The sequence below is a fragment of the Columba livia genome, chromosome 2, assembly GCF_036013475.1.
Source record: "Columba livia isolate bColLiv1 breed racing homer chromosome 2, bColLiv1.pat.W.v2, whole genome shotgun sequence".
In the NCBI taxonomy this organism is placed as follows: Eukaryota; Metazoa; Chordata; class Aves; order Columbiformes; family Columbidae; genus Columba; species Columba livia.
In genome coordinates, this window is record NC_088603.1 from 126,203,554 (window position 1) to 126,227,281 (window position 23,728).

Consider the following 23,728-nt stretch of genomic DNA (forward strand, 5'->3'; position numbering starts at 1 on the left):
ATAATTTCCATCACGTCCAACATCATGTAAAGGCAGAGATGCAATGTAACTTAGCAGAAAATTGTATCTAGAATAAAATCTCACATTACTTTCCCTGGCTACGGTTAAGTGCTATCACGAGCTTGTTTTTAGGACACCAAGCATCAGCTCAAAATATCATGGCCACACAAGCCAAATCACTGTATAGCTATAAAAGGATTCTTCCACAGCTCATTTGTTTAAAAATAGCACAGAGGTATCTTTGACCCAGCTGACCTTTGGGTGCACGCGGTATCACCCGATCACCTCACTTATCATTACGCCTGATGCAACATCTGCCAGGTGATCCTGCTTTCCAAACACTGTTCCTCCTCTCCCTTCTCTGCGGGGACAGTCGCCCTCCAGACCTGAGTCGATCTCTGTGGAGCTGGAACACAGCATGTGGATTTTGGTCCCACAACAAGCACTTACAGGTGCTGCTCCACAGCAATAAGAGTCAGACATAAACAGTAAGTTACCATAAAAACCCAAACCCACGACTGGAAATGTATTTTCCTGTTTCTCAGCCTCAGGCCTCCTCAGTGGCACACCAGCGCCAGGGAGGCCGCTCTTGCACCAGCTGCTCTTGGCCTTTGCCTCCCCTCTCCACACATTCTCCGCCGCGGCCCCACTCGTGACAGCGGCAGGAGCGGGCTCGGGGCCGCCCCGGCCCATACGCGACCCCAGCCCGAGGGTCAGTTCACTGGCAAGCGTCTGCCCCCAAGCCAGGGCGGCAGGCGCCTCCTGACAGGAACGAGAAGCGTGGACGGGCCGAACCCCTCCTCGCCGCGGACTACAGCTCCCGGCAGGCACCGCGCTGTCCCGGGCGCGGAGGCGCTGGTTCCGGCGCGCTGAACCGGAAAGGCTGCGCGGCAGCTCCAGGAGCGGCTCCCACGTGCGGAGCGCCGCCCGGCCCGGCCAGCCGCCGCCATGGCGGCCGTGCGGGTGGAGGACGTGCTGGCGGCCGCCGAGGAGCAGGAGGCGGAGAAGCGGCGGAGCGTCGCGGTGGAGAAGGAGCTGGAACTGGAGTTCGACCTGGGCAACCTGCTGGCGCTGGACCGGAACCCGCCGCCGGCGGCGGGGCTGCGCGGGGCCGGCCCGCGGCGGGAGGCGCAGCTGCGGGCGCTGGCCCGCGACAACACGCAGCTGCTGGTGGCCCGGCTCTGGGAGCTGCCGGCCGAGCGCGCCGGCGGGCCGGGGGGGCCGCTGGTGGCGCGGCTGCCCGAGCCCGCGTTCCGCTTGCCGCGGGAGAAGCCGCCGCCGCGCCCGCGGCCGCCCACCCGCTGGGAGCAGTTCGCGCGGCTGAAGGGCATCCGGCGGCGCAAGCGGACCGCGCTGGTGTGGGACGAGCAGGCCAAGGAGTGGCGGCGCCGCTGGGGCTACCGGCGGGCGGGCGGCGACCCGGCCCGCGCCTGGCTGGCGGAGGTGCCGGCGGGCGCAGACCCGGAGGAGGACCAGTTCGCCCGGCTGCGGCGGGAGAAGCGGGAGCGGGTGGCGCGCAACGAGCTGAACCGCCTGCGCAACCTGGCCCGCGCGCACCGCGCCGGGACCGCCGTCCCCGCCGCGCCCCTGCACCCCACCGGCCACCAGAGCCGGGAGGAGCTGGGCCACGTTGCCCGTGTCGCCCGCGTCTCCACCGCCTCGCTCGGCCGCTTCCAGCCCCGGCTGCCCAAGGAGCCGGCGGAGCCACCGTCCCGCAGCGGCGGCAGGAAGCGCCGCTTCGAGCCGCTTCTGGGCAACCTGGCCGCTGAGCGTGGCCGGCAGCTGGAGATGCTGCGGGACATGAACAGCAAGAAGCCGGTCCTCGACATCACCCGCGCCGTCAACAAGCAGCTGCGGCAGGAGGAAGCCGAGGCGGCCGCCGCCAAGGGCAAGAAGCAGTCGCAGCGAGGGAAGCGCGGCCGCCGGCGGCAGCACGTTGGCCGCAGTGGCAAGAAGAGCGGAGCCCGGCGGCAGCAGCGGCGGCCCACAGGCAGCAGCACCAGCGGCAGCAAGAGGAAGAAGGCGTGAGGGATGGATGGACTGCATGGGGCTGGGTATGCCCACTGAGGCACGGGAAGGGACTGTCACTGCCAGCCTCCTGCCTGGTGCTCTATTCCCACACCTGTTTGTCAATAAACACGCTCTGGCATTTCTAAAATGTCCTGCGTTTGGCTCTTGGCTGACAGCCCAGTAGTGCAACATTCTCTGCTCTGGCCTAGGGGAGCTGGTGGTGTTTCAAGGGGGGTCTGGAGCCCCAGCTCCCCCCAGTTTGAGGGTTTCACAGGGACAGCCAGCTGATGTTGCTTCACGGCTGCAGCATTTCCAGGTGGGACTGAAGCTGAGCAAAGCTGTCCTTTGCTCAGGGAGCTGGGATAGGTGGGGAGCTGAACCACAGCTGTAACCTGGGCTTTGACGAGTAACAGCCTGCTGGGACAGGGGTATAGTTAAAGGATGAAGTTGCTGGGCAAGTGGCCTGACGGTGGAGCTCTTGCTCTGTAAGTCAAGTTCTGCTCAGCTCTCTAGGATTCAGGCTCAGTTACAAAAGGAAGAAGAAAACTATTGCAGGACTTAAGAAATCACCAAGATTTCTTGCAGAGTTCTGCTGATTGCAAAAAAAAAAAAAATAATAATCAAACCTGGTGACCAGCTGTTGAATTCAACAGAAAAATATTAGTATTGAACAGTGGGCTAAAAAACTACATTTCTCCTTGTATTAACAGTAGTCCCTCATTTCTTAAAATAGCTTCACAGTGTTTTTCTTTAGCAAGCTGTTTGAGAGCAGATATTGGATATGATCTCAGACTTCTGCTTGTTACTTTTTTGAACTCTGTAGTGCCTCCTTTACCTTTGAAATTAAAAAAATGCAATTTGCTTTCCCATCATGTGGCTTAGCTACGGGAAGGATGCTGTTCCCTGGGGCCATGCCTGGTAAGAGGGACTAGTAAAACAAGGTCTAGCAATGTCAAGTAAATCAAGTTCTCAATATTTCAAGGAGTAAACTTGTGAGTGGTTAATGATAACATTTTGCTGCAGGTGAGTTTTTGAAAAAGCTAGCTGACTTTATAGCAGTTCTGCCGCCTTATTCTGTAGCAGTTCAGTAGGATGGCAGCTTGAGCACAATCAAAAAGCACAACCTGTGTCAGGTGGCAGCTGATAGCAGAAGGGGTGCATACACTGTGGAGCTGAAGGGATTTGGGTGGCCTTGGCGGACTGACGAGTGCTCAGCCTATGGGCTTTGCATCAGATGTGCTGTTTGCATCTGGTATGTTTCTCGCTGCTGTGCTGAGTGTGCTGGGCCGCTTTGGTCTTGCCTGTGGCAGGAACAGTCTCATGGACATGACCCCAAATACCAGGCCTGCGGTGTAAGCAGCTAGGCATATCGGTGGCAGAAAGCACCTGGAAATGGGGATAAAAAGTTGTTTCAAGATGTGTTCCAGACCACTGGTTTTCTTGCCATTCACAGAGGGCACATCCTATACCTGCCCAACCAAAGTGCTGTGGCTCTTTTTTCCACACACAAGCATACCCCTGGGAAGCATTTTAGGCTGATGGCAACGTTCTTGGCGAATTTAACATCCGGGGCGGTTTGTGCACTTCTAGCAGCGATGAGGTAGCGGGTGAGGGTCTCGCAGCCTGGGGCAGGGACCCGGGCAGCCCCTGAATGGCGACAGTTGGTGCTGCAGCTTTGCACGGCCCTGGGGTTTGGTCACTACGCGACGGCGACGGGGCTCGGGCAGCGGGTGGCAGCCGGCTGGGCCTTGGCGCCGGCCCCGGGAGGAGGCGCTGCCGCTGGCTCGGCCCCGCGGAGCCGAGACGATGGCGGCCGGGCGGGATCGGGCCGCCCGCCTCCTGCGGCAGCTGCAGCGGGCAGCGTGAGTGCGGCCGGGCCGGGGCAGGGCGGCTGCGGAGCCCGGCGGGCCGCCCGTGGGGCCGCTCTCCCGCTGCCCTTCCTGGGCGGGTGCCGGTGGTGGGGCGGGGGTCGAGGCCCGGCGGCCGCCGCGTTTTAAACGTGAAAAGCAGCGGCCGCTCCCTCCCTGGGGGTCTCTTAGTGCCCTCTCCCAGCGCTGCCCCCTCGGGCCGGCTGCCGGGACCTACCCGTGTGCCCGCGGAGCCGGGCTGCCGCTGTCCGGGGCCCCGGGTGGGCCCCGTGGGGGAGGCGCGATGGACGGGCACAGGCGGGAGGCTTTATGCAAGGACAAGCTGCGGGTTCTGCTGTAGTTTTTCCTTTTAGCCATGCTTTTTTTTTTTTCCCCCAACCTTTAACTAGATGTCGGTGCCCGAGCCATTCCCACACTTATTCCCAAGGTAAGACTTAATTTGTGTCTCCAGAATAATTCTGTAGGAGACCATGGCCGTGTAGAGTCATATGTGTCGGTGTAACCTGGACAGAGGGTGCAGGTAACAGGTAGTAAAGTGAACAGCTTGAAGAATAAGGTGAGCAGTTTAAAGGATCGGGTAAGCAGTCTGTTACACTTTGCAACTGTATAACAATAGTGGTTATTGTTAGAAGCATTCACTGTTTCCACATAAGCCATAACCAATGCATCCTGTTCTACTCTCATTGCTGTGAGGCAAGCTGATCAGAAATCTGCTGTGGCTGCTACTCCTGCTGTCATCACCTGACCTATCTCAACTTCAGATCTTCTTTCAAGGGGAAAAATATGCATCTGTTGCATTAGAAAAGAAATGGGAAACTATATGAATAAAAAGGAGCTATTCACAGAGCTTTGGCTTGGGGAATGCAATCTCCATAGGCTTTTTATACAATCAGTCCTGAGAACGCAGGTCACTTATGCCAGGGTTGCGGGGTAAGAGCAGATGAGCCGTGCAGAGTGACTGAGTTGCCCTGGAAGGAATTTCTGTTTGTACTGACTGGTGGGAGTCCATAGGAATAGATCCAGATCCAATAAAAATTAGTATTTCAGGTCATAATTTCAGCAGTATGTAATTCTGAGTAGCTTGGTTTCATTTGCCTTACTCAATGCAGAGAGAAATCCCATCAGAGTTCCAGACCCGAGCGGATGGAGGAAGAAATGCAGCCGACTCAATATGAGTGATAAAGCATACTTCAACTTTATTGCCCGAGATAGCGTGCATTTATACCAAATACCATAATTATGCATACTTGTCTCTATCTAATAGGCTAAGCACATTTACTTACTCCACCTACTTGGGTTTAGCTAGCTATGCACATCCCACATTCTTCTGACTCTTATCTCTTCAAAAATATCCTGACCCTGCCTTAGTTAGTACTTTTCCGTTCCCCCCTTTCCCACGGCCTAATAGACAAGCTAACTAAGGCCTACTTATGTCAACTAAAATGGGCTCTGCTCGTACAGTTGCTTGGTGGACTCATGTCCATGCTCCTTGAGCCAATCCCCGACAACTCAAGGCGCTTTTTAAAGAATTACCATTTTACCTATGGAAAAGCTAATATATGTTCAGATATTTGTTTTGCCCCAGACCATCATACAGCAAGACAACGGTGCAACTGAGAAGTAGAATCTCATTCTTCTGCTTGTCTGCTTGATGAACTCCTCAGTCAATTCAAACTAAGCCCTCGTTAAATGGAAGTCTTAGTTAAGAACCCTCTCTGTATGTTTTAGGCAGCAATTGGGTCTATAACATAGCAAGATGGTATCAGTTCAATAAGTGTCTTAATAGTGGGTATTGATTTAACTGTGATTATAGCAGAAAAAAAGAATGATCCTTGTGTGTCTTGACAGTATTAAAGGAAATAGTTAGAGTTTTCAACTCAGTAAAATTCTTCCTGAAAGTTAAGTTTGGCTCAAGAGAATATCAGCAGGGCATTATCAGAAAGCAAGAGGTTAAATGGCTTGGACGTGTTCTTAGCCTGTCAAATTAATGACTAAGAGTACAGCAGACTCAGACTCCAGGAGAGGTCAAACATGTACAGCCTGGCAAGACATGGCAATGAAAGAGCTGATAGCAGCTGGCTTGGGCTTGAATAGAAAGTGCATAAAGGATTTTAATACCTCTATCTGTTACTGTTGTGGGTCAGTGCTTCAGTGCACCCCAGAGTGTCTGTAAGACTCATTATCAGGGCTTCACGCATTGGATCTGAATCCAAATTGCATATTTTCAATTAATACAGCAGACAGAAGGCATTACTTCAGCAGGAAGAGCAGAACGCCTCATCTGATCTTTTCTGGGAAAAGAATGGGCTGTTTCAGTTTCCGCAGTTTGCTTCACTTTGTGGCAAAATCAGGATGTGCAAGAAATGGAGACTTTTGTGGAAATTCATGCAAGAATGACAAGGCAGAGAGAGGATGTGACAGAAATACTGTCCTTATAAAAATCCTCTCTCTTCTGCTAAATACAGTTGATAGTGACACACTGATTCTTATTAAAACTCTGTCTATTATTAGCAATGCATGCAGTCTCTTAATTTTCAAGCGAGCAATTCCATTTCACCTGTCAGTCTAGAACTATGCAGAAGTAAAAAAGAAGTGTAAACTCCTGTTAGTCTTACTCTCACACATACAAAATATGTTTGCTCTCTAGGTGCATATGGAGGATGTCTCATGGATTTGTTTTAAAATTGGTTCTGAAAGTTATTGCGTAGCCCCTACACATTTGTAACACCTCTCAACCTGCGTGTAGCAGCCTGTGTGCTCTGCAGATACTCATTTCTACTTATAACGTGCTATTCTGGTCTTTGCAGACTGCAAACAAATTGTCATGCAAACTTCCTGCTAACTTACTCAGTTTTTATAGGAAGGAATTAGTTCTTGAAAGGAGAAAGCACTCTTGTTTTGCAGAATTATATTAATCAAATTAAGTACTTGGATCATTTAATCTCACAAACAACAAGGGAAGAAATGGGTTACTTGCGCAAATGTATTAGTGATTTTTAAAAGCAAAGAAATCTGTCCACTCTACTGTTGAGATACAAACTGAAATAACTTTTTGTTCCCTAATTTTACTGTTTCATTTCCATTGCAGTCACTGAACGGCCTACACTGGGAAATAAGGACTATGCATTTGAGGTAGATTTACTAATAAAATATGTTTGATTTAAAAGTAGTATTTTGTATACTTCCAAATATGGCATTTAACTAATATTTACATTAGTAAAGAATTATATTTCACTTTGACTGCTTGGAACTAGATGCTATTACTCCATGTTTCCAGAAAAAAACTGTGTTCCTTTTTTTGTAGATGGCCATTTCAAACATCCGATATGGAGAAGGAGTTACTAAAGAGATTGGTATGGTAAGCGGCCGTAGTGTGAGTCCGTCACAGCTGAAAAGTTGTTTTCTAAAGGGCTGCTGGTGCTACCAATGTGTTTTGTAAGGGAAAGTTTATTTATGGTGTGTCTGAATCTCCACTGCTTTGCAGTATGCGTAGTCACATAGACCATTGTAGAAAGGTCAGAAAGTACTGTAGGGTAAAGAGCAGAAGCAAGTTACATCAGTTTTGCTGTGGTGTGAGTATGTGAAATGGAGATTAGTGGATAATTAAACCACTGATGGTTTGCCAGGATTATGCAACAATATTTTCCTCTGACAGGGAATTTAATTGAAAAAGTTTTGAATCCTGGTGACTCACCAGGATTTTCTCGAGATCTCTTTCTTCTCTTCCAGTGCTCATTAAAATGAATCAGAGACTTTCCATTAAATTAGGTGAATATTGTTTCAGCTCTGAGTTTACACTGTGAAAGTGCAGAATTTTTGTTTCAGCAGCATGAGATGATTCACCTGGGTACCTTGTTCCATTTTGCCTTTATCATTGGGTTTTTTAATTTATAATTTTTCTCCCTCTTCTTGATATTTATGGCATTAAAAGTCCTCCTTTTCATTTGCAAATTTGTAAAGTAAATTGTCAGTAAATGAAATTAGACAGAACTTCTGTCTTTAAACAGCATTAGTTTAATTTAGAATTTTATGTTTTGTATAGTTATTGTGATAATTAATTTAGCAAAGATTAGGATATAGTATTCTTATTCTTTTTGCCACCTTGTTTTGATTTTTCATCAATAATATTCAGTATTAAGTTTTCAATATTTTAATGCCAAGCGTTGCTAGGGAGTTAGGGAAGACCTAACCTGTGGAAAGGCTTTTTTTTATAGCATAGGAATTGTGTAGGAAAAACTTTTTGAAAAAATATTTTAGATTTTACTGTAGTCTTAAGTGGTTGCACATTGTTTTCACTTGTTCAACCTCTTTATCATTAGTTTTCTTCTATCATAAGACTTGAGCTTTATAAATTGGGCAGCTTCATACTTTATGCTGTTTTCTGCATGGTATATGTATGTGGCTTCAGCTGTTACTGTTTAAAAAATTTACAATAACCAACTGGTTTGGGGTTGGGTTATTTATTATTATTAAATGGTTCTGTTAATTTGGATTAGTATTTAAATAGTTCAGTGTATGATTTTATGCCAGTTGTTTGTTTTTTTAATTTCATTGTTCTTGTAGGACCTGCAGAATCTTGGTGCCAGAAAAGTTTGTTTGATGACAGATAAAAACCTCTCCCAGCTCCCTCCTGTAAATGCGGTACTGAATTCCTTGGCAAAACATGGTATAAACTTCCAGATGTATGATAACGTCCGGGTGGAGCCAACAGACCAAAGGTACTATGTCTGACAGGCCGCTTCTGGAGGTAATGCCTCGGCTCTTACAGCTTCCCACACAGCTTTTTAAACACCTCCTTGTCACCTGTACGCTGATCTTCATAGTTAGCTCCTCCACGTGTTGTTTTATTTCTGACTAATTGGAAAGCTTTTCTCGTTTTCCAAGTTTCCTAGATGCCATTGCCTTTGCTAAAAAGGGGGAGTTTGATGCCTACGTTGCTGTTGGAGGGGGGTCTGTGATAGACACCTGTAAAGCTGCCAACCTGTACGCGTCCAGCCCTGCGTCAGACTTCTTGGATTTCGTCAACGCTCCCATTGGGAAGGGGCAGCCTGTCAGTGTGTCCCTCAAACCACTTATTGCAGGTGAAGCAAGAATGGGGGGTGTGGAGAGGGAGGGCCAGGAGAAGGGGAGTCATTCTGCACTCTGTATGATATTTCTACTGAAATCAGCTTTCCATGACTGTTTCACCTTCCTTGGGTCTTACGTCTGCTCTAGGCATATTCAGCAGCAATATTCCTGTTTGCTTCAGTGCAAGTAAAATCACAGTTATTGCCACTAGTTTGTCGTGTTTAGCTGAGTCTGATTCCTTTTACTGAGAAAAGAGATCAAAGTGGCAGTTTCTCTTTGACCTGTTGGCTTCGAATCAGAGATACCTCTGAGTTTTACTGGATCCTGTATTTTTGGTGGCATTACTATTGGTTTTTAATTTTGTTTACAATATTATATATTTATTATTTGTTGTTATCCCCATTCTTCCTCTTAAGTTCCTACAACAGCTGGAACTGGAAGTGAAACCACTGGTGTTGCCATTTTTGACTTCCAAGAACTAAAAGTAAAAACTGGTGAGTTTTGTTTGGGTTTTTTTTTCTGTCTGCTATTCAAGACAATTGCTTTTCCAATGTCTTCCGTTATTTCCCTGCCTTGAAAGAAAGAGATACAGCATATCATTTCACGTGTCATTTTGTTTGATTCAACTGCCTCAGGCAAATTTGAAGAGCTTAAAGGTTTCCTCCTTTAATTATATTTATAGCATATTAACATAATGAAATGCCTATGTAATACAGTGGATTATATTTTGAAGGCAAAACAGGAAACTGAAATCTTTCAAGTTCTTAAATGGCAGAAAATGTTAATTGCAAAGGAAATTTCTATTTACGTTCATGGTCAACCAACTGTTCCTTATTTCCTCTGTATTTTTCTTTCTGCTTTTAAGACTTTTGTTTCTTTGTTGTGTAATTGCAACCAAATGTTCCTTTTCCTGACTTTTGAAACATCAGGCCTGAGATGCTGTGCAAGTGAGGGGCACTGTCTTCCTTGGGCCTTTTCATCCCTGGCAAATAAAGATTAAGGCTCAAATGTCATCTTAAGCTTCATAGCTGTTTCGAGGTTTTATTTCTGAATGTGTGGATTTTGTATGCCACACAGTCAATGGTACTTTGTACCCAAATGGGTCTGCTGAGGAGCTCTGACCATAGTTCAGAGTTTTCTAGTCTATCAGTCTGTGTCTGTGTGTCTGTCTGTCTCTCTCAAATCCACATCTGTGTCCCCTTAACCAAAATATGAAGGCATGGTTGTTACAGATGCTGAAGACAGCAATTAGCAATAGCAATTGACTGTGGACACAAACCCGTCTTGCCCTCTAATTGCTCACAGAAGATACAAATATAAGAATAATATTGCAGATGCCATTCAGCGCAGAAATTTTGAAAGTGTAGGCTGCTGAGGAGGGTTGCAAATGGAGATGGAACATCGGTATAGTTCACTTCAGGTGACAGTCTCAAATCATATATATCAGTAAGACTTAGATTCATAGATACTCTCCCTTCGCTCTCTTTTATCTTCATAGTTTAAAATCATTTTCCCTCATTATTCTTACAGTTTGGACCTTAAGCTTGTCTTGTTCTATTTTGCTGCAAAAAAATCTTTAAGTAATTTTCCTCACATACTGCAGGTATTGCTTCAAGAGCCATTAAGCCAACATTAGGCATCATTGATCCTTTACACACACTGTCGATGCCTGAGCGAATAGTGGCCAACAGTGGCTTCGATGTGCTTTGGTGAGTTTTCTGTGTAGGCTGCTACTAGAATTTATTCCAATTTTGTATTTTTACTGTGATGGTTGTAGAAAAAATATATGTTAGGAGCAGAAAGGATTATCTTCTTTTTTTTCCCTTTCCGGTTCTTATTACGATGGCCTCTAGTATACTTTCCTCTGGCTTATTTTCACTACCTCCGCCAGAATGTATGAAAACAAATCACTTATTTGCAGCAATTTTGTTTTTGCAGTGCACTGGAGAAGCTGTTTTCTTCCAGGGTGATTTTTGTCAGGGAAGAGAGTCCAGGTGTACCTTTTTAAGAGATCAAGTAGGTGATTAATCACAGCTGCAACAGCATTTAGCATTCCTCACAGACATGGCAGGGAATAGAGAAGAAGGATTTTCTAATGAAAGCCACAATGTGTCAACAAAAATTTGTGAAGGCTTGTGGGATGCTGGCAGGTCTTAGCTCAGCCAAGACCATCTTCAGAACCTCTCTCATAATGTGCTTTTCACATGGCATTAAATTTTCTTCATCCTAAACCCGCAGCTTTTAACTGCACAAAATGCATGGAAGTTTCTCTCCAGAGGGTCAGAGCTTACTTTGCTTCTGGGTGCTGTGTATATTGAAGCAATAGATGTATAATGAAACTGTGTGATTTCTTAAGCGTGGTGAAGTATCCTGAACTACAACATCTGTGATGGAATTGAGGCATTTGTTCATAAACGAAAATGGTTTGTCTGTAGTTTTGTACATCTAAATGTAGCATTGTAGGCTGTGCCCCTTCTTTATGTAGTCAGATGCATGAGTACCTGAGAGATGAGGCTGTTGGCAGTTCCACTTAGCTTAAATATCATACTCCTATTTTTTTAAAGGTCAATACTTTTAAAAAGAAAAGTAGCTTACAATGCTTCCAGTGCCAAAGCCTCTCACGGTTCCTGTCCTACAGAAAGGAAATGGACCCATTGCAGCTGCGCAGTGCTCTTCAGTGAAAAGCATCACACCCCAAGATGCCAGTTCATCCAACCTGCCTTTAAGGATGGTGTGAGCGACAGGTGGTGACTGTGTTTGGATTTGAGATTGACTTCTGCCTGTCTGTTGGAGAGCAAAGCACCTGCAGGTGCCTGCCCAGCATCTCCCAGTTTGCTATGAGATTGTATTTCTGGTTTTGGCAGTGGAAGTAAATAAGAATAACCTGCATCCAAAGGGCAGCAGAGCAGTAAAATGGAGCTCTCCCACTTTTTAATATTTTTAATATTTTAATATTTCTTTTAGCCATGCTCTAGAATCCTACACTGCCCTTCCTTACAACATGCGCAGTCCCTGCCCTTCCAATCCAATCAACCGACCAGCTTACCAAGGCAGCAACCCCATCAGTGACGTCTGGGCTCTTCATGCTCTGCGCATTGTGGCTAAGTATTTGAAAAGGTAACACTTTAAACAGACAGCTCCCTTGCAGTGTCTTCAGTATTCGGTACCCAAAAAGGGTTGCTTAGAAAAAAAATGAATATAAGGTGAACTACTACATTAAACCTTTGTTTTGTACCCAGAATTTATCGTAAATAAAGCTAAAAGTTTTTCATATAAAAGTGAAAGTAAAATTAGGGTTACTAGGCTGTGTTGAGTTAGCTTTTTAATGCTGCTGTGGATTTATGTCCTCAGTTAAAGGTATTTCAAGCTGCTTAGCTAATATGGGAGCAGCATTCACGTGTCTTCTTCAAGAATCCTCTTTCTGTGGCAGTATGAGGGGAATATGTAACAAACTGAACGAAGTACTGCAGGTGTAATTTCTGTGACCATCACTGTAAATTAGGATACTTTTACTGCCATCAAGAAGATAACCAAATGCACTTATGATAAATGCATTTGCTGAAAACTAGTTCATAGTTAAAACACCTTCAATTTAGATTAAGTTTTGAGTTAACTGAGAGTTGGTTTTGATCCCTACCAATAAAGTTTTAGCCTGTATACAGCTTTTGTATACCATATGTACTTCTATTAAAGATCAATATTGTGGGGTTTTTTTTCTAAAAAGCTTTTTACAATACCTGGCTAGTCAATGTGGTTGTTTATTGTTCTTGTGGAATCTATTCACCAGGCTTTTTCTCCATGTTGTCAGACTACACAAGCAGTCTGATGCGCAGGAAGGTGAGGAGCCCTGTCCTCCCCCTGCACAGATGCTGAGGTCCAGACCACCATCTAATGAGATGGTGAGAAAGCTGGAGTAATCTTAGAGCAGTACATAGGCTTGCCAAAGCTTCTAAATACAATTGTTTAAATCACCACTGGGGTGAATATGGCTAATTCACTCTATTTAATTGTTTTTGGAAAAGTTAAAGTAAACGTGCCCTTCACTGAACCAGTTTGATCTACTTACTGATCCAGAAGCAGGATTGTTCTCTGACTGAAGTGTGACTTGATTCTATCTCCAGCATCTAAATCTCAGTTTATCTTCGAGGTTTTTGTGTATCTGTCAATAAAGAAGCTGCCCTCCCTTCTCCATCCTGCATTACCAGTCCATTTGTGAATTCACTGATACCATTGTCTCGATCATGTGCAGAGCCATCAGAAACCCTGAAGACCGTGAAGCAAGAGCCAACATGCATCTGGCAAGTGCGTTTGCTGGTATTGGCTTTGGCAATGCTGGTGTCCATCTCTGGTGAGTACAGAAGAACGTCAGCCCTATCCCAGGTCTGCTTCTAGCTGGTGTTTGTTTCAGATTGCCAAAGACATCACTCCCTTTGTTGCTGAGTGTACAATAACACGTTGTAGCCTGGCCTGTGATGCAAGGGGAGCTGTGTTTTGTGGGAAATTGATGGACTCTTGGCATTTACATGTATGAGGACTGTGTGTTCTGGTTCTTGCTTCTCAAATCCAATCATATGAAAATTCCAAAATGTGGCCTTCCTTACTTACCGTGGTAGTGAAAGAAGAAAAAAAATCTATGCTATTTAACATGTTGAATTTCATGCTAGCTGTTCTGCAGTGAGGCAGCAATGAGGCAATCTCGTGCCGTTCCTGAACTGATGCAGTTGTCTGTAAGTTTGTCTGTGGGGAAGGCATTCAGCAGACTGAAATGAGCTGTAATTAATGTTGCAGAGCAATGTGGTTTCATCTGGGTGAAGATCTCAGAGAAGCAAAGCCTAAGCCTGAAATGTGTGGATAAGTTATTAGCAGTCATTCTCTTCAGAGACCTTCCTTTCATTCCTTTTGTTTGAGCAAATCCACTCTTTAATTATACTTTCAGACTAATGTTTATTTTTCTCAGGCAGTGTGATCAGGTAGGGATGCAGATTATGCTGGTTTTGGCATATCTATATTACTTCAGTAACTGAGCATCTTTCAGTCCAGTCAGTGGAGCAATGTAACTTCACATTCACAAAGTAAGGAGGTACTGGTTTTTTTACAGCTAGGTCCCTAAGGTGCAGCAGAATGAGGGTAGTCTGTACCTGATATCCATACCATATCTGTACCTAAATACCTTTTGAGTACCTGTACCTAAGAGACTTGTATACAGAAGACTGGCCGCACAAGTGACTGAACACGAATTTTCCAAACACCAGGAGAGCTGCCCTAACCACTTTCCCTCTACTCTCTGTTCCAGCCATGGAATGTCTTACCCTATTTCTGGTTTGGTGAAAACTTATAAACCAAAGGATTATAATGTGGATCACTCTCTAGTGGTAAAACTTAGTTTATTTTTTTTTTAATCACACCTTTCAATTCTCTGTTATCTCACATTAACAAGCATTAAAGCACATTGGAGTTGAAACTGCATGTGATTTTATTTTATTTTCTTTCTCTTCCCCTCCCCACCCCCTTCCAGCCACATGGCCTTTCTGTGGTGCTGACATCCCCAGCAGTGTTCAATTTCACGGCACAGATATATCCTGAACGACACCTGGAAGCTGCAGAGATACTAGGTAGGAATCTCTACGGATACAGCTTACTAATACAAATGGAATTCTTCCCAAAATGTCTTTTCAGGAGGGAAAGAAAAAAAAAAAATGTGCAAGCTGTAGTTGGTTGTTGTGGGGATTTTAAGTTTAAAAAACAAGATTCTAGAGTCTGGCTGAGTCACATATAATGCAAACTTATATGTAGAATAATGCTAAATTTTTGTATCAGATGATGTAGTTAGAGAAGCAAACTGGAGATATCTGCCTCTTGGCTAGAAACATGGACAGCTGAAATTAACTGTAGGTCTGTTATGAATCAGGAGAGAGTAGCTGTGATTGGCATATCTTTTGGTGCTTTATGGAGAGTAGTTACTTTATGGTAGATACCATAAAGCAAACCAGTACTCAGATGCATCTGGTAGCTAAAAGGGAGCATCTTGCCTAACAAATTTTCTGCTGTGAAATCACTCCTGCTCTTTTTCCATGTCACACAACTGTGCATTTTGGTCTTTCTAATGTAGGCCTAAGCTTGTTTGTAGGTGTTGGGATTTCTCAGTGACTGCTGTCAAGGGCAAGCATGGAGCAGCTATTTTGTGAGCACATCTGTGGTGGCTCAGAAGTGGGTTAATGAACAAAGTGGCCTTTTCTGCTTCTTAGCAGAATTAAGGTAAATGCTGCAAGCTGGCAGCTCTTTTAAAGGTTACCTTTTCATGCAGTGCTTTGTTATCTGTGCAACCCATCACCAGAAGGTGTCCTAGAGAAAGGGTACCTCCTCACTGCACCCCCAGCATGGCTGTGTGTCATTGCAGAGCTGTTAGCAGCCTGTGACAGCATGGCTCTGTGGTGGGCTAATTTATTTATATCTAAGGTCATTTTTTTTTCTTTGTCTGCGCTAGACTCTGTGTTGTAGCTAAACTGCTGCTAACACCCGTGCTTGCTGATGAGCAATCACAGCCACATGCGCAGCAGTGCAGAGAGAAAGTGGTTAGGGCAACTCTCCTGGTATTTGGGAAATTTGTGTTCAGTCCCTTGTATGGTCAGGCTTCTGTATGCGAGTCACAGCAATCCGGTCACATGTGTGACTTCCTTATATAAGTCATCTGAAAGCATTGTGGGTTTTAAGAAAGAGTGGCAGGTTTATATAGACTATGAAAATATCACAATATTTTAAAGAGGATGTAAAACAACATGGTCAGAAAAACTACACTGGGGAAAATTCCATTTGTTTTATAAATGTTGGCTGTGATGTTTGTTCAGCCTTCCTCCCAAGTATGCAGTCCTGCCTATGATCCAAACCAGAACACAAACCTAGCTGAAATCATGTACTAAGCTACAAAATATCTGTGTCCTTACAGCAATAACACACAACTCAAAGTGGACTAAGAAAATGTTTCTGGATAACTGGCCAGCACAGCATATCAGAGAATTTTTAGCTCTGGCTCCTTGATTTTAAAACAAGTGGTTGAAAAGCAGTTCCTTTAGGTTTTGTGGTATGAACTGCTGTCATAAATTCTGTCTCAGAGAGCTCTGTTAATTTTCTCAATAGAAATATAAGCCACGTTATTGTCTGCTTTGCTGTAAAGGGATTCTGCTGAAAACATGTTATGTGGAATTTAATTTGTTAATTTCCACCTGGAGTGTTTACTTCTGATTCCAGTTCAGAGTCCAACCGACTGCAGTAGCTGATTCAAATCTGTCACGTTGCCAAATGCAGTGACTAAGAAGGTATTTTATGACACGAAGCAGATTACTAAGTAGTTACGTTATGTGTATGTACAGCTGTGGATTTAGGTACAGGCAGAAACACCTTTATACCTCCCTGGATTCTCAAACAGTTGAAATAGGTGTGTATGTGGATAGAAGTTTTCAAAGACTGATGTATCCTTTAGGTTGAGCAAAAAGAAATTACTAGAACTATAGCAATATTTTAAAACTGCCCTTCACATTTACTGTCCTGTTTTTCCCTCTTCCCTTTCCATTTTACTTTACTCTCTGAAGATACTGAATTTATTTCCCGGTTACTCCTTTACAGCAAACTCCAGGATGAACTCAGACTGCATGGCATAATCCTGATAGCATAAGACTTCATACAAGACTCTGTCATACCTTATTTATCAGTTTCTCCCAGACATTATCTACTACAGTACTGCCAGTCTTACTACCTGAATATCTGAGCTCCTCAAATGAGCTTGCTGGTCCCCTGTTCACTTAGCACCCTTTGAATGTTACACTGAACTGTGTGAGGATCACAGAAAATATTTTTCCTGTAGCTATGTTGTGCTCTTACTCATCTCTCGGTGTGGCCCTCGGACCTAACATAGTTCTGGTGTAACATCATTGAGGTTACGGAGAGAACAAATTTAGCTCGGCTTACTTTGGAAAGAAATCATATGGAGAAACCTCTGTCATCTATCTGGAGATGTTTTTATTATTACTTCTAAGGAAGTCCTGACCATTTATTGAAGAAGGAGAAGCAAGCTATTCTGTAAGAAATATTGCTAATCTTCCATTTTATATTGATGCTCTCATTGCTATTCAGTAGATGTTTCAAAGATACCAGTTCCTCCTCTTCATTTTTGCATTATCCTACACAAGTCAGCACGTATTCAAACAGCATTAAGTTTAGGATTTACTTAACCCCTTGAACACTGCCTTGCCATCTCCTGTCTTCCTGAGCCTACGCACTCTAGTTCTGTCTGGAATGTGCAATTGAACAGAACAGTGAGTGTTTTCCATGTCCTCTAGATGTCAGCAAACTCAAGGCCTTGAAATAAAGTTACCATTTGGCTCTCCTTCCATAAAAATAAATACCGAAATACCATTGACGTTCATGCGTTAGCATCTTTCCTCCCAGTAGTTAGTCAGCCTGAAAAGTGCTTCTCCTTGTGAGTGCAGAGGGAAGGGGAGTTCACCTGATGTGGCAATCTGTCTTTCTGGCAGCAGTTCCCTGCTTCTGACCTTGTTTTATTTCAGCTTCTGCAAACTATTCCAACCGTAAAATGAAGACCGATTCCTCTTTTTGCTGCGTGTTGCTTTTAGGGCAGTGACTGTTATGTATGGATATGTATTCAGCTGATATTATGATTAAATTAAGTCCAGAACAGGCTTCCTCTGCTCTCTCCACCCTACAGTCAAGGCATTATGTCTTATTTTAGGAGCTGACATCCGCACTGCCAGAATCAAAGATGCGGGGTTTATTTTGGCAGACACGCTCCGGAAATTCCTATTTGATCTGAATGTTGATGATGGCTTAGCTGCAATTGGTTATTCCAAAGCAGACATCCCTGCGTTAGTCAAAGGCACTCTGCCGCAGGTAAGACAGAAAAAGCAAAACAGTTTTTCTTGTCAAATAAAGTGGAACAGATTTTTGAAAAAAATGAAGTGTTCCTTTTCAAGCAAATGTTATTTCTAGTCCCACATGAAAACAATTAAAATGGAGAAAATTACAGATAGTCAACTGTACATTGTTTCTCTGCACAGTTTAGGTTTTCCTTTTCAGTGAGACGGGACATATACGGCAATCTGTTACTCACATGGATTCAGAAAGAATGGCTAGATGCTTGTTTTTTTTCTTAAATGTCACATTTTTGAAAAAGTGGATGTTTTTCATAGACCTTTGATCTTTGTAGAAGATACTGCTTTTCATAACTATCTTTGGTAATGATGTATGCAGCATGAGTTATAGATAAAGCCTTAATATCAAGTTCTATCTGGTAAAAATGACCAAACTCACTTTGCATTAAACTTTTCCATATTGACAAGTTGCACTTTTCTTCCCAGATGGCTTTTTTGTTACATTGGCTCCCATCAGAATTTGAAATAAGGTCTCCTGGGATGACACAGATTAAACTTTTAATACCCTTTATTGTTTCAGTGCTCACAAAGACACTGCAAAAAGCAACACATCACTCCAAAGGCAAAATCCAGTATCTTCCTTGTAAAAGGGAACTTTGATTCATATGCTATAGACTGTTCTGTCTACTTAGGATTTATTTCCACCAAGTAGCAAGGAAAAGAAATACCATAGAGGAAATGAAACTTTTGTAGGCTGAAAGGTTATTCACAGCAGTACCTCTTACCATGTCTGGTTCTCCTCATTCATAAATCTCAGAGCAACTTATAACAGAGGGTAAATATTATTAATATATTATTAATATTTAATTAATGATAATGATGCTATTTTATACCTGAGAAAATTATACAAAGGTGCAACTACTTAGGATCACACACAACAGAGGAAGAAAACTGAGGTCTCTGAGCACCCATCAAATAGGTTATGAGTGTAACTTGTTGTCAGGTGTTTTGAAGGCTTGTTTTGATAAATATGTTCCTTTGAAACAATTGGGTTTGGGTCATCACAAGCACAACATCTCATTGAAGGCATGTTTTGCATAGCTGGAGACGGGGAAAGGTTCTTCACCAAAAGATGTTGAAGGGGTTTTTTGTTTGTTAGCTTTGCTCAAATTGACTTAATTCACTTACTGCCATCTCACAGCATTAAATATTAATTGTACTGTGTAAAATGAGGTAACCTAACAGTTTTTCAAACCTCTTTTTTGTATATGAGATGTAGCACAATGAAAATGTATTAGTGTTCCTTAACAGTCCATTATTACCAACAGAGGTAGTCCATACAGTTTAATCTTAGGTATGCTTTTTTCTTTTCATCTTGCTGTAGGTTTTCTTTGAAATACAGCACTGACCCATTTGTGTTGGCAAGGCAGCGTGGTGCCGTGGTGACAGCACTAGTAACTGTACAGGGTGTATTCTACACTCTGAAGGGAAAACAAAACTAATCTACTCTAGCTGCTGAGGTTTGGGTTGGGAACTCTGCTGGGATGAACATTTATACTAGAAGTTAAAACAGAATTTAATTTTCCTTTCTGAGTCTATTGAAATTTATCATATTTACAGACAGCAGTGAGTCTAGCAAGAAGATGCTGTCCCAAGGTCTAAGGCAGAAGGACAAGGAATTACTGGAGGGCATCCAGCAGTGGGCTACAAAGATGTTTAGGGGGCTGGAGCACCTTTCTTATGAGGAGAGACTGAGAGAGCTGAGAGAGTTCAGCCTGGAGAAGAGAAAGCTCAGAGGGGATCTCAGTGTTTGTAAATATCTCAAGGGTGGATGTCAAGAGGATGGGACCAGACTCCTTTCAGTGATGCCCAATGATAGGATGAGGGGCAACAGGCACAGACTGAAGCACAGGAGGTTCCATCTAAACCTGAGGAGAAACATCTTTACTCTGAGGGTGCCAGAGCACTGGAACAGGCTGCCCAGAGAGGTCATGGAGTCTCCTTCTCTGCAGACATTTAAAAACCAGCTGGACACATGCCTGTGCAATCTACTCTAGGTGAACCCACTTCAGCAGGTGGGTTGGACTAGATGATCTCCAGAGGTCCATTCCAACCCCAGCCATTCTGTGATTTTGTAATTCTGTGATTCTGCGGCTGGCTCTGTGACGGTGTTTGAGGGGAGATGGGGAGAACTGAAAATGAGAGATGGTGCAAGGGCTGTTCTCTAGCCCACCCTGCCTCTGCAGATGTCCCAGAGGCAGCTACAGTGAGGCTGAACTGCTGGGGATGCAGGAGCTGCTCATTTTTGGCATTTTACCAGAATGCACTGAGTCAGACTGGGGTGAGCTGGACCTTGCTGTCTGGGCACCAGCAAATATCGGCAGGTTTGTGCAGAGGGAGCACTGCTGCCTCTGTGCTGAGGCAGACAGGAGCAGTATCCGTTTGCAGCCTTCTGTCGATACAGCTGGGAAACGCTGCAGTCTGTCATTGTGATCATCTGCTGTTACCCTGTGTGACTTTACATCTTGGTGCACAAGGCTGCAAAACGGTAGTTTGGCCCAGAGCGTCCTAATATAAGCCTAAAAAATTTCATGAGTACTTCAGCACAGTAACTTCAGCAGTTACATTTTGCACATTGTGAGTCTGAAAAAAACAACATACTTTTGCAGTAGTGCTGTTTGAATTTGCCGTTTGGTTTCAAAACTGTGGAGAAGGAGCTTAGTCTTTTCTTAGACTGGGTCTGTGTGTGTAGCAGCGCTGGTCAGGGAAAGAGGTATCATTGCATTGCTACTGCTGCACCAGCAAAGCTTCTCATGTAGGTAAAGTTACGCACACACAGCTGCACTTTTCAGACCCATCACAGGCTGTGCTACCCCTGCTAGAGCACGGTTATGAGCTGTGAATGCCTCCCAGCTGACTTCCTCACCATGCCAGACCAGCATTTCGCATGTGAAGTTCGCAGCACGGTGGCCTCTCTGGCTGCGTAACCACATCCAGCCTGTCCGCAAATTGCAGCCCCGTGGCTGGAGGGGGAAGTGGGGCGGCTGCAGCGTTGCTCTGCGGCACCGAGCTGTGGCGGTGGCCTGGGCTCTGCTGGGGAGGCCGCTGAGCTGAGCGTCCCCCAGGCAGGGGAATGGATCCCCCAGGCTCCAGCACACCACTTGGTGCCGGAGGCAAGGTCCCTAGCAAATGATACCCACTGTCTCACATGTGAAAAAATGGGGGGGGGGGTGTTTACTGGGACTGCCTCTTCCACAGGGGAGATGTTGAAAGATGCTGTAGCAGAAGAAACTCCATCTTGCCAAAATACACCACATTTGTCTAAGGATAATGCGTTCCTAGTGTAGGCCTGGCCTCTGTCTTTGCAAATGTTTGTAACTTTCCCTAATCTTTCAATAAATGTTAAAATCACTGATTATTGAAAGCATGAAAGTACTAATCATAACCAGTATGAGTACACTTTCAGCGGAGTGTCTCTGCAGTAGCCGATGACCTGCACTAATACAGCTCCTCATCCTCAGTAGCGTGTTGCGTCTCTGAGTTGCCATCCCTGCCTGTGTGGTTATTTTGTTGAGCAGAGCAGTGAAGCATATACCCGAGTTTCATTTCAGGCAGGGGGACTTCAGCGCCTGAAAATTCTGCTGAATCACTGTCCAAATGACGACCAAGCACAACTGTTTTATTCCAGTTCCAAGGTGTCAGGCTATTTATTAAGCGGTTTCACTACCATGCCATGCTGTGTCTCTGTTTTTGGAGTCTGAGTTGCAAGCACTGCTTATTTTCCCCATCTGTGGCAGTTCTTGGTCTTTGAGAGATGTTGTATTTTGAAAATATTGGTCCCTAAAAACTGTCCTAGTTCCAGTGCTGACAAATGTATTTTAAACTGGACTGTATTCCCAGGATACTACCCACTGACATCTGTGACTGACAAGACGCATGTTTGAAGTACTTGACTTTGCAACTGAGCTGCATTTTAACCTTGCTCTGTGTATTTGATTACAGGCAATTTAAACTAATATATTCTTGGAAGTACTGTACAGTTGATGATGCTTCAATCTTAATTACTTGATTACTTATTTGGAAAACCTTGTTATTCTCTGTGAGGGACATTAGTACAAAGGTACATAGTTCAGCTGCTGTTTGATTAATTTAATTGGCAACCTTCTGTAATCCAGTTTTTCTTTAATCTTGCAGGAGAGAGTGACTAAACTATCACCACGTCCCCAAACAGAAGAAGACTTATCTTCCCTCTTTGAGGCTTCCATGAAACTTTATTAGCTTAAGCATTTTGTTCTGAAAAGCATGCTCTGTTCTAACACAAAGGTAATTTCTTATAGGTATGGGGGCTGAATTTGTTTAGAGAATGGAAGAACTTGTGTGTCTTTGACTTCTGTTCCATTGTACCCTGGCAAAAGGTCAAGTAATTCATCTTTAATTAAATAACGCTCTGAAATGAAGGCTGGACTGTGTTGGTTGTTTTTTTTGCTCAGGGGTCAGTGGTATTGAGTTGCATAAAAGTTGGAGCAGACTTCTTGCTTTACTGAAGGCTTGTGCTTTACAAGTGGTCAAAAGTGAAAAAATGTTTGAAGGAATATTCCAAAACATTTTACAAATTATGTTTTTTGCTAAAATTGTCTGAGACTTTGTTTTAAAAAGCTGTACTATTTAAGAAATAATTTGGGGCATTTGTAAATTGGGAAGGGCACTTACCTTACAGGAAATGTCAGCTAGCTATATTCTGTTCCACTTGATCATCAGGAATAGCATGGCCAGCAGGACTAGGGCAGTGGTCATTCCACTGTACCCAGCACTGGTGAGGCCCCACCTCGAATCATGTGTTCAGTTTTGGGCCCCTCACTACAGGAAAGACATTGAGGTGCTGAAGAGAGTTCAGAGAAGGGCAACAAAGCTGGTGAGGGGTCTGGAGCACAAGTCTGATGAGGAGCAGCTGAGGGAACTGGGGCTGTTTAGCCTGGAAAAAAGGAGGCTGAGGGGAGACCTTATCGCTGTCTACAGCTACCTGAAAGGAGGTTGTAGCATGGAGGGTGGTGTTCTCTCGTCCCAAGTAACAGTACAAGAACAAAAGGCCTCAGGTTGCATCAGGGGAGGTTCAGATTGGACATTAGGAAAAGTTTCTTCACGGAAAGGGTTGTCAGGCATTGGAACAGGCTGCCCAGGTAAGCTGTTGAGTCACCATCCCTGGAGATGTTTGAAAGACACGTAGACGAGGTCCTTAGGGACATAGTTTTTTGTGCCAGAGTTAGGTTATGTTGGTCTCTGTGTTCTTCAGGGTCTCTTCCAAGCAAAATAATTCTATTATCATATTACTGTCTGGCTTCACTAAGGCAGCTATTGAACTGGGGTACTTTTTGTTGTTTGGGTAATAAAAAACCTACACCCTTCATACGTGTTTAGAAAAGGCTTCTTGAAGGTTTGCTTTGGGTTAAAATTTTGATGTGTATTGTCAGATATTTATCTTCCCTTTTAAGATCTGTATGAAGTGTATAGGAGGAGCAAAATGAGCATAAAGTGTGATCAGACTCTACAGGAACCATGTAAGTTATCCATCATGAACATTTTGTCTCTGTGGAGGCAACAGCTCCCTTTTTCTGCTGTGTTCTGTGGAATGAAGACATCAGCTGCGTCTCTGTGAAGCAATTGCTTCTGCTGAGCTCCTGCAGGTGCTGTCACTCAGGGCACAGCCACCAGCTTCAGGAGGTGGCAGTGTGTTGTGGTTCGATATTAAGAAGTGGTGGTGTGGCGTATGGCTGCACCGTGCCCCGCTGGGAGCGCTGGTCGGACATGGGAGTGAGTGTGCACCTTCAGAGCAGTTAACCGGCTGGGTGACTGTCAACTGAGAAAGGGAAGTGGGAAAGGGAGAAATGAAACTAAAATTTTAAT

At 44.4% G+C, this 23,728-nt stretch overlaps 2 protein-coding genes across 2 annotated transcripts; both read left to right on the forward strand.

Moving 5' to 3' along the window:
- The first annotated feature begins 868 nt into the window (after window positions 1-868).
- RRS1 (ribosome biogenesis regulator 1 homolog) lies at window positions 869-2,158 on the forward strand. The gene has a single exon (XM_065053686.1). The coding sequence runs from the start codon at window positions 949-951 to the stop codon at window positions 2,026-2,028; it is 1,080 nt and encodes a 359-aa protein (XP_064909758.1). The 5' UTR covers window positions 869-948; the 3' UTR covers window positions 2,029-2,158.
- A 1,575-nt stretch (window positions 2,159-3,733) lies between these two features.
- On the forward strand, window positions 3,734-22,284 carry ADHFE1 (alcohol dehydrogenase iron containing 1). The gene is made up of 14 exons (XM_065053685.1): window positions 3,734-3,872; window positions 4,268-4,305; window positions 6,967-7,010; window positions 7,183-7,236; window positions 8,442-8,596; window positions 8,763-8,959; window positions 9,362-9,439; window positions 10,549-10,654; window positions 11,910-12,062; window positions 13,195-13,293; window positions 14,239-14,317; window positions 14,461-14,557; window positions 17,689-17,846; window positions 22,022-22,284. The coding sequence occupies exons 1-14, from the start codon at window positions 3,817-3,819 to the stop codon at window positions 22,103-22,105; spliced, it is 1,398 nt and encodes a 465-aa protein (XP_064909757.1). The 5' UTR covers window positions 3,734-3,816; the 3' UTR covers window positions 22,106-22,284.
- The last annotated feature ends 1,444 nt before the right edge of the window (window positions 22,285-23,728 follow it).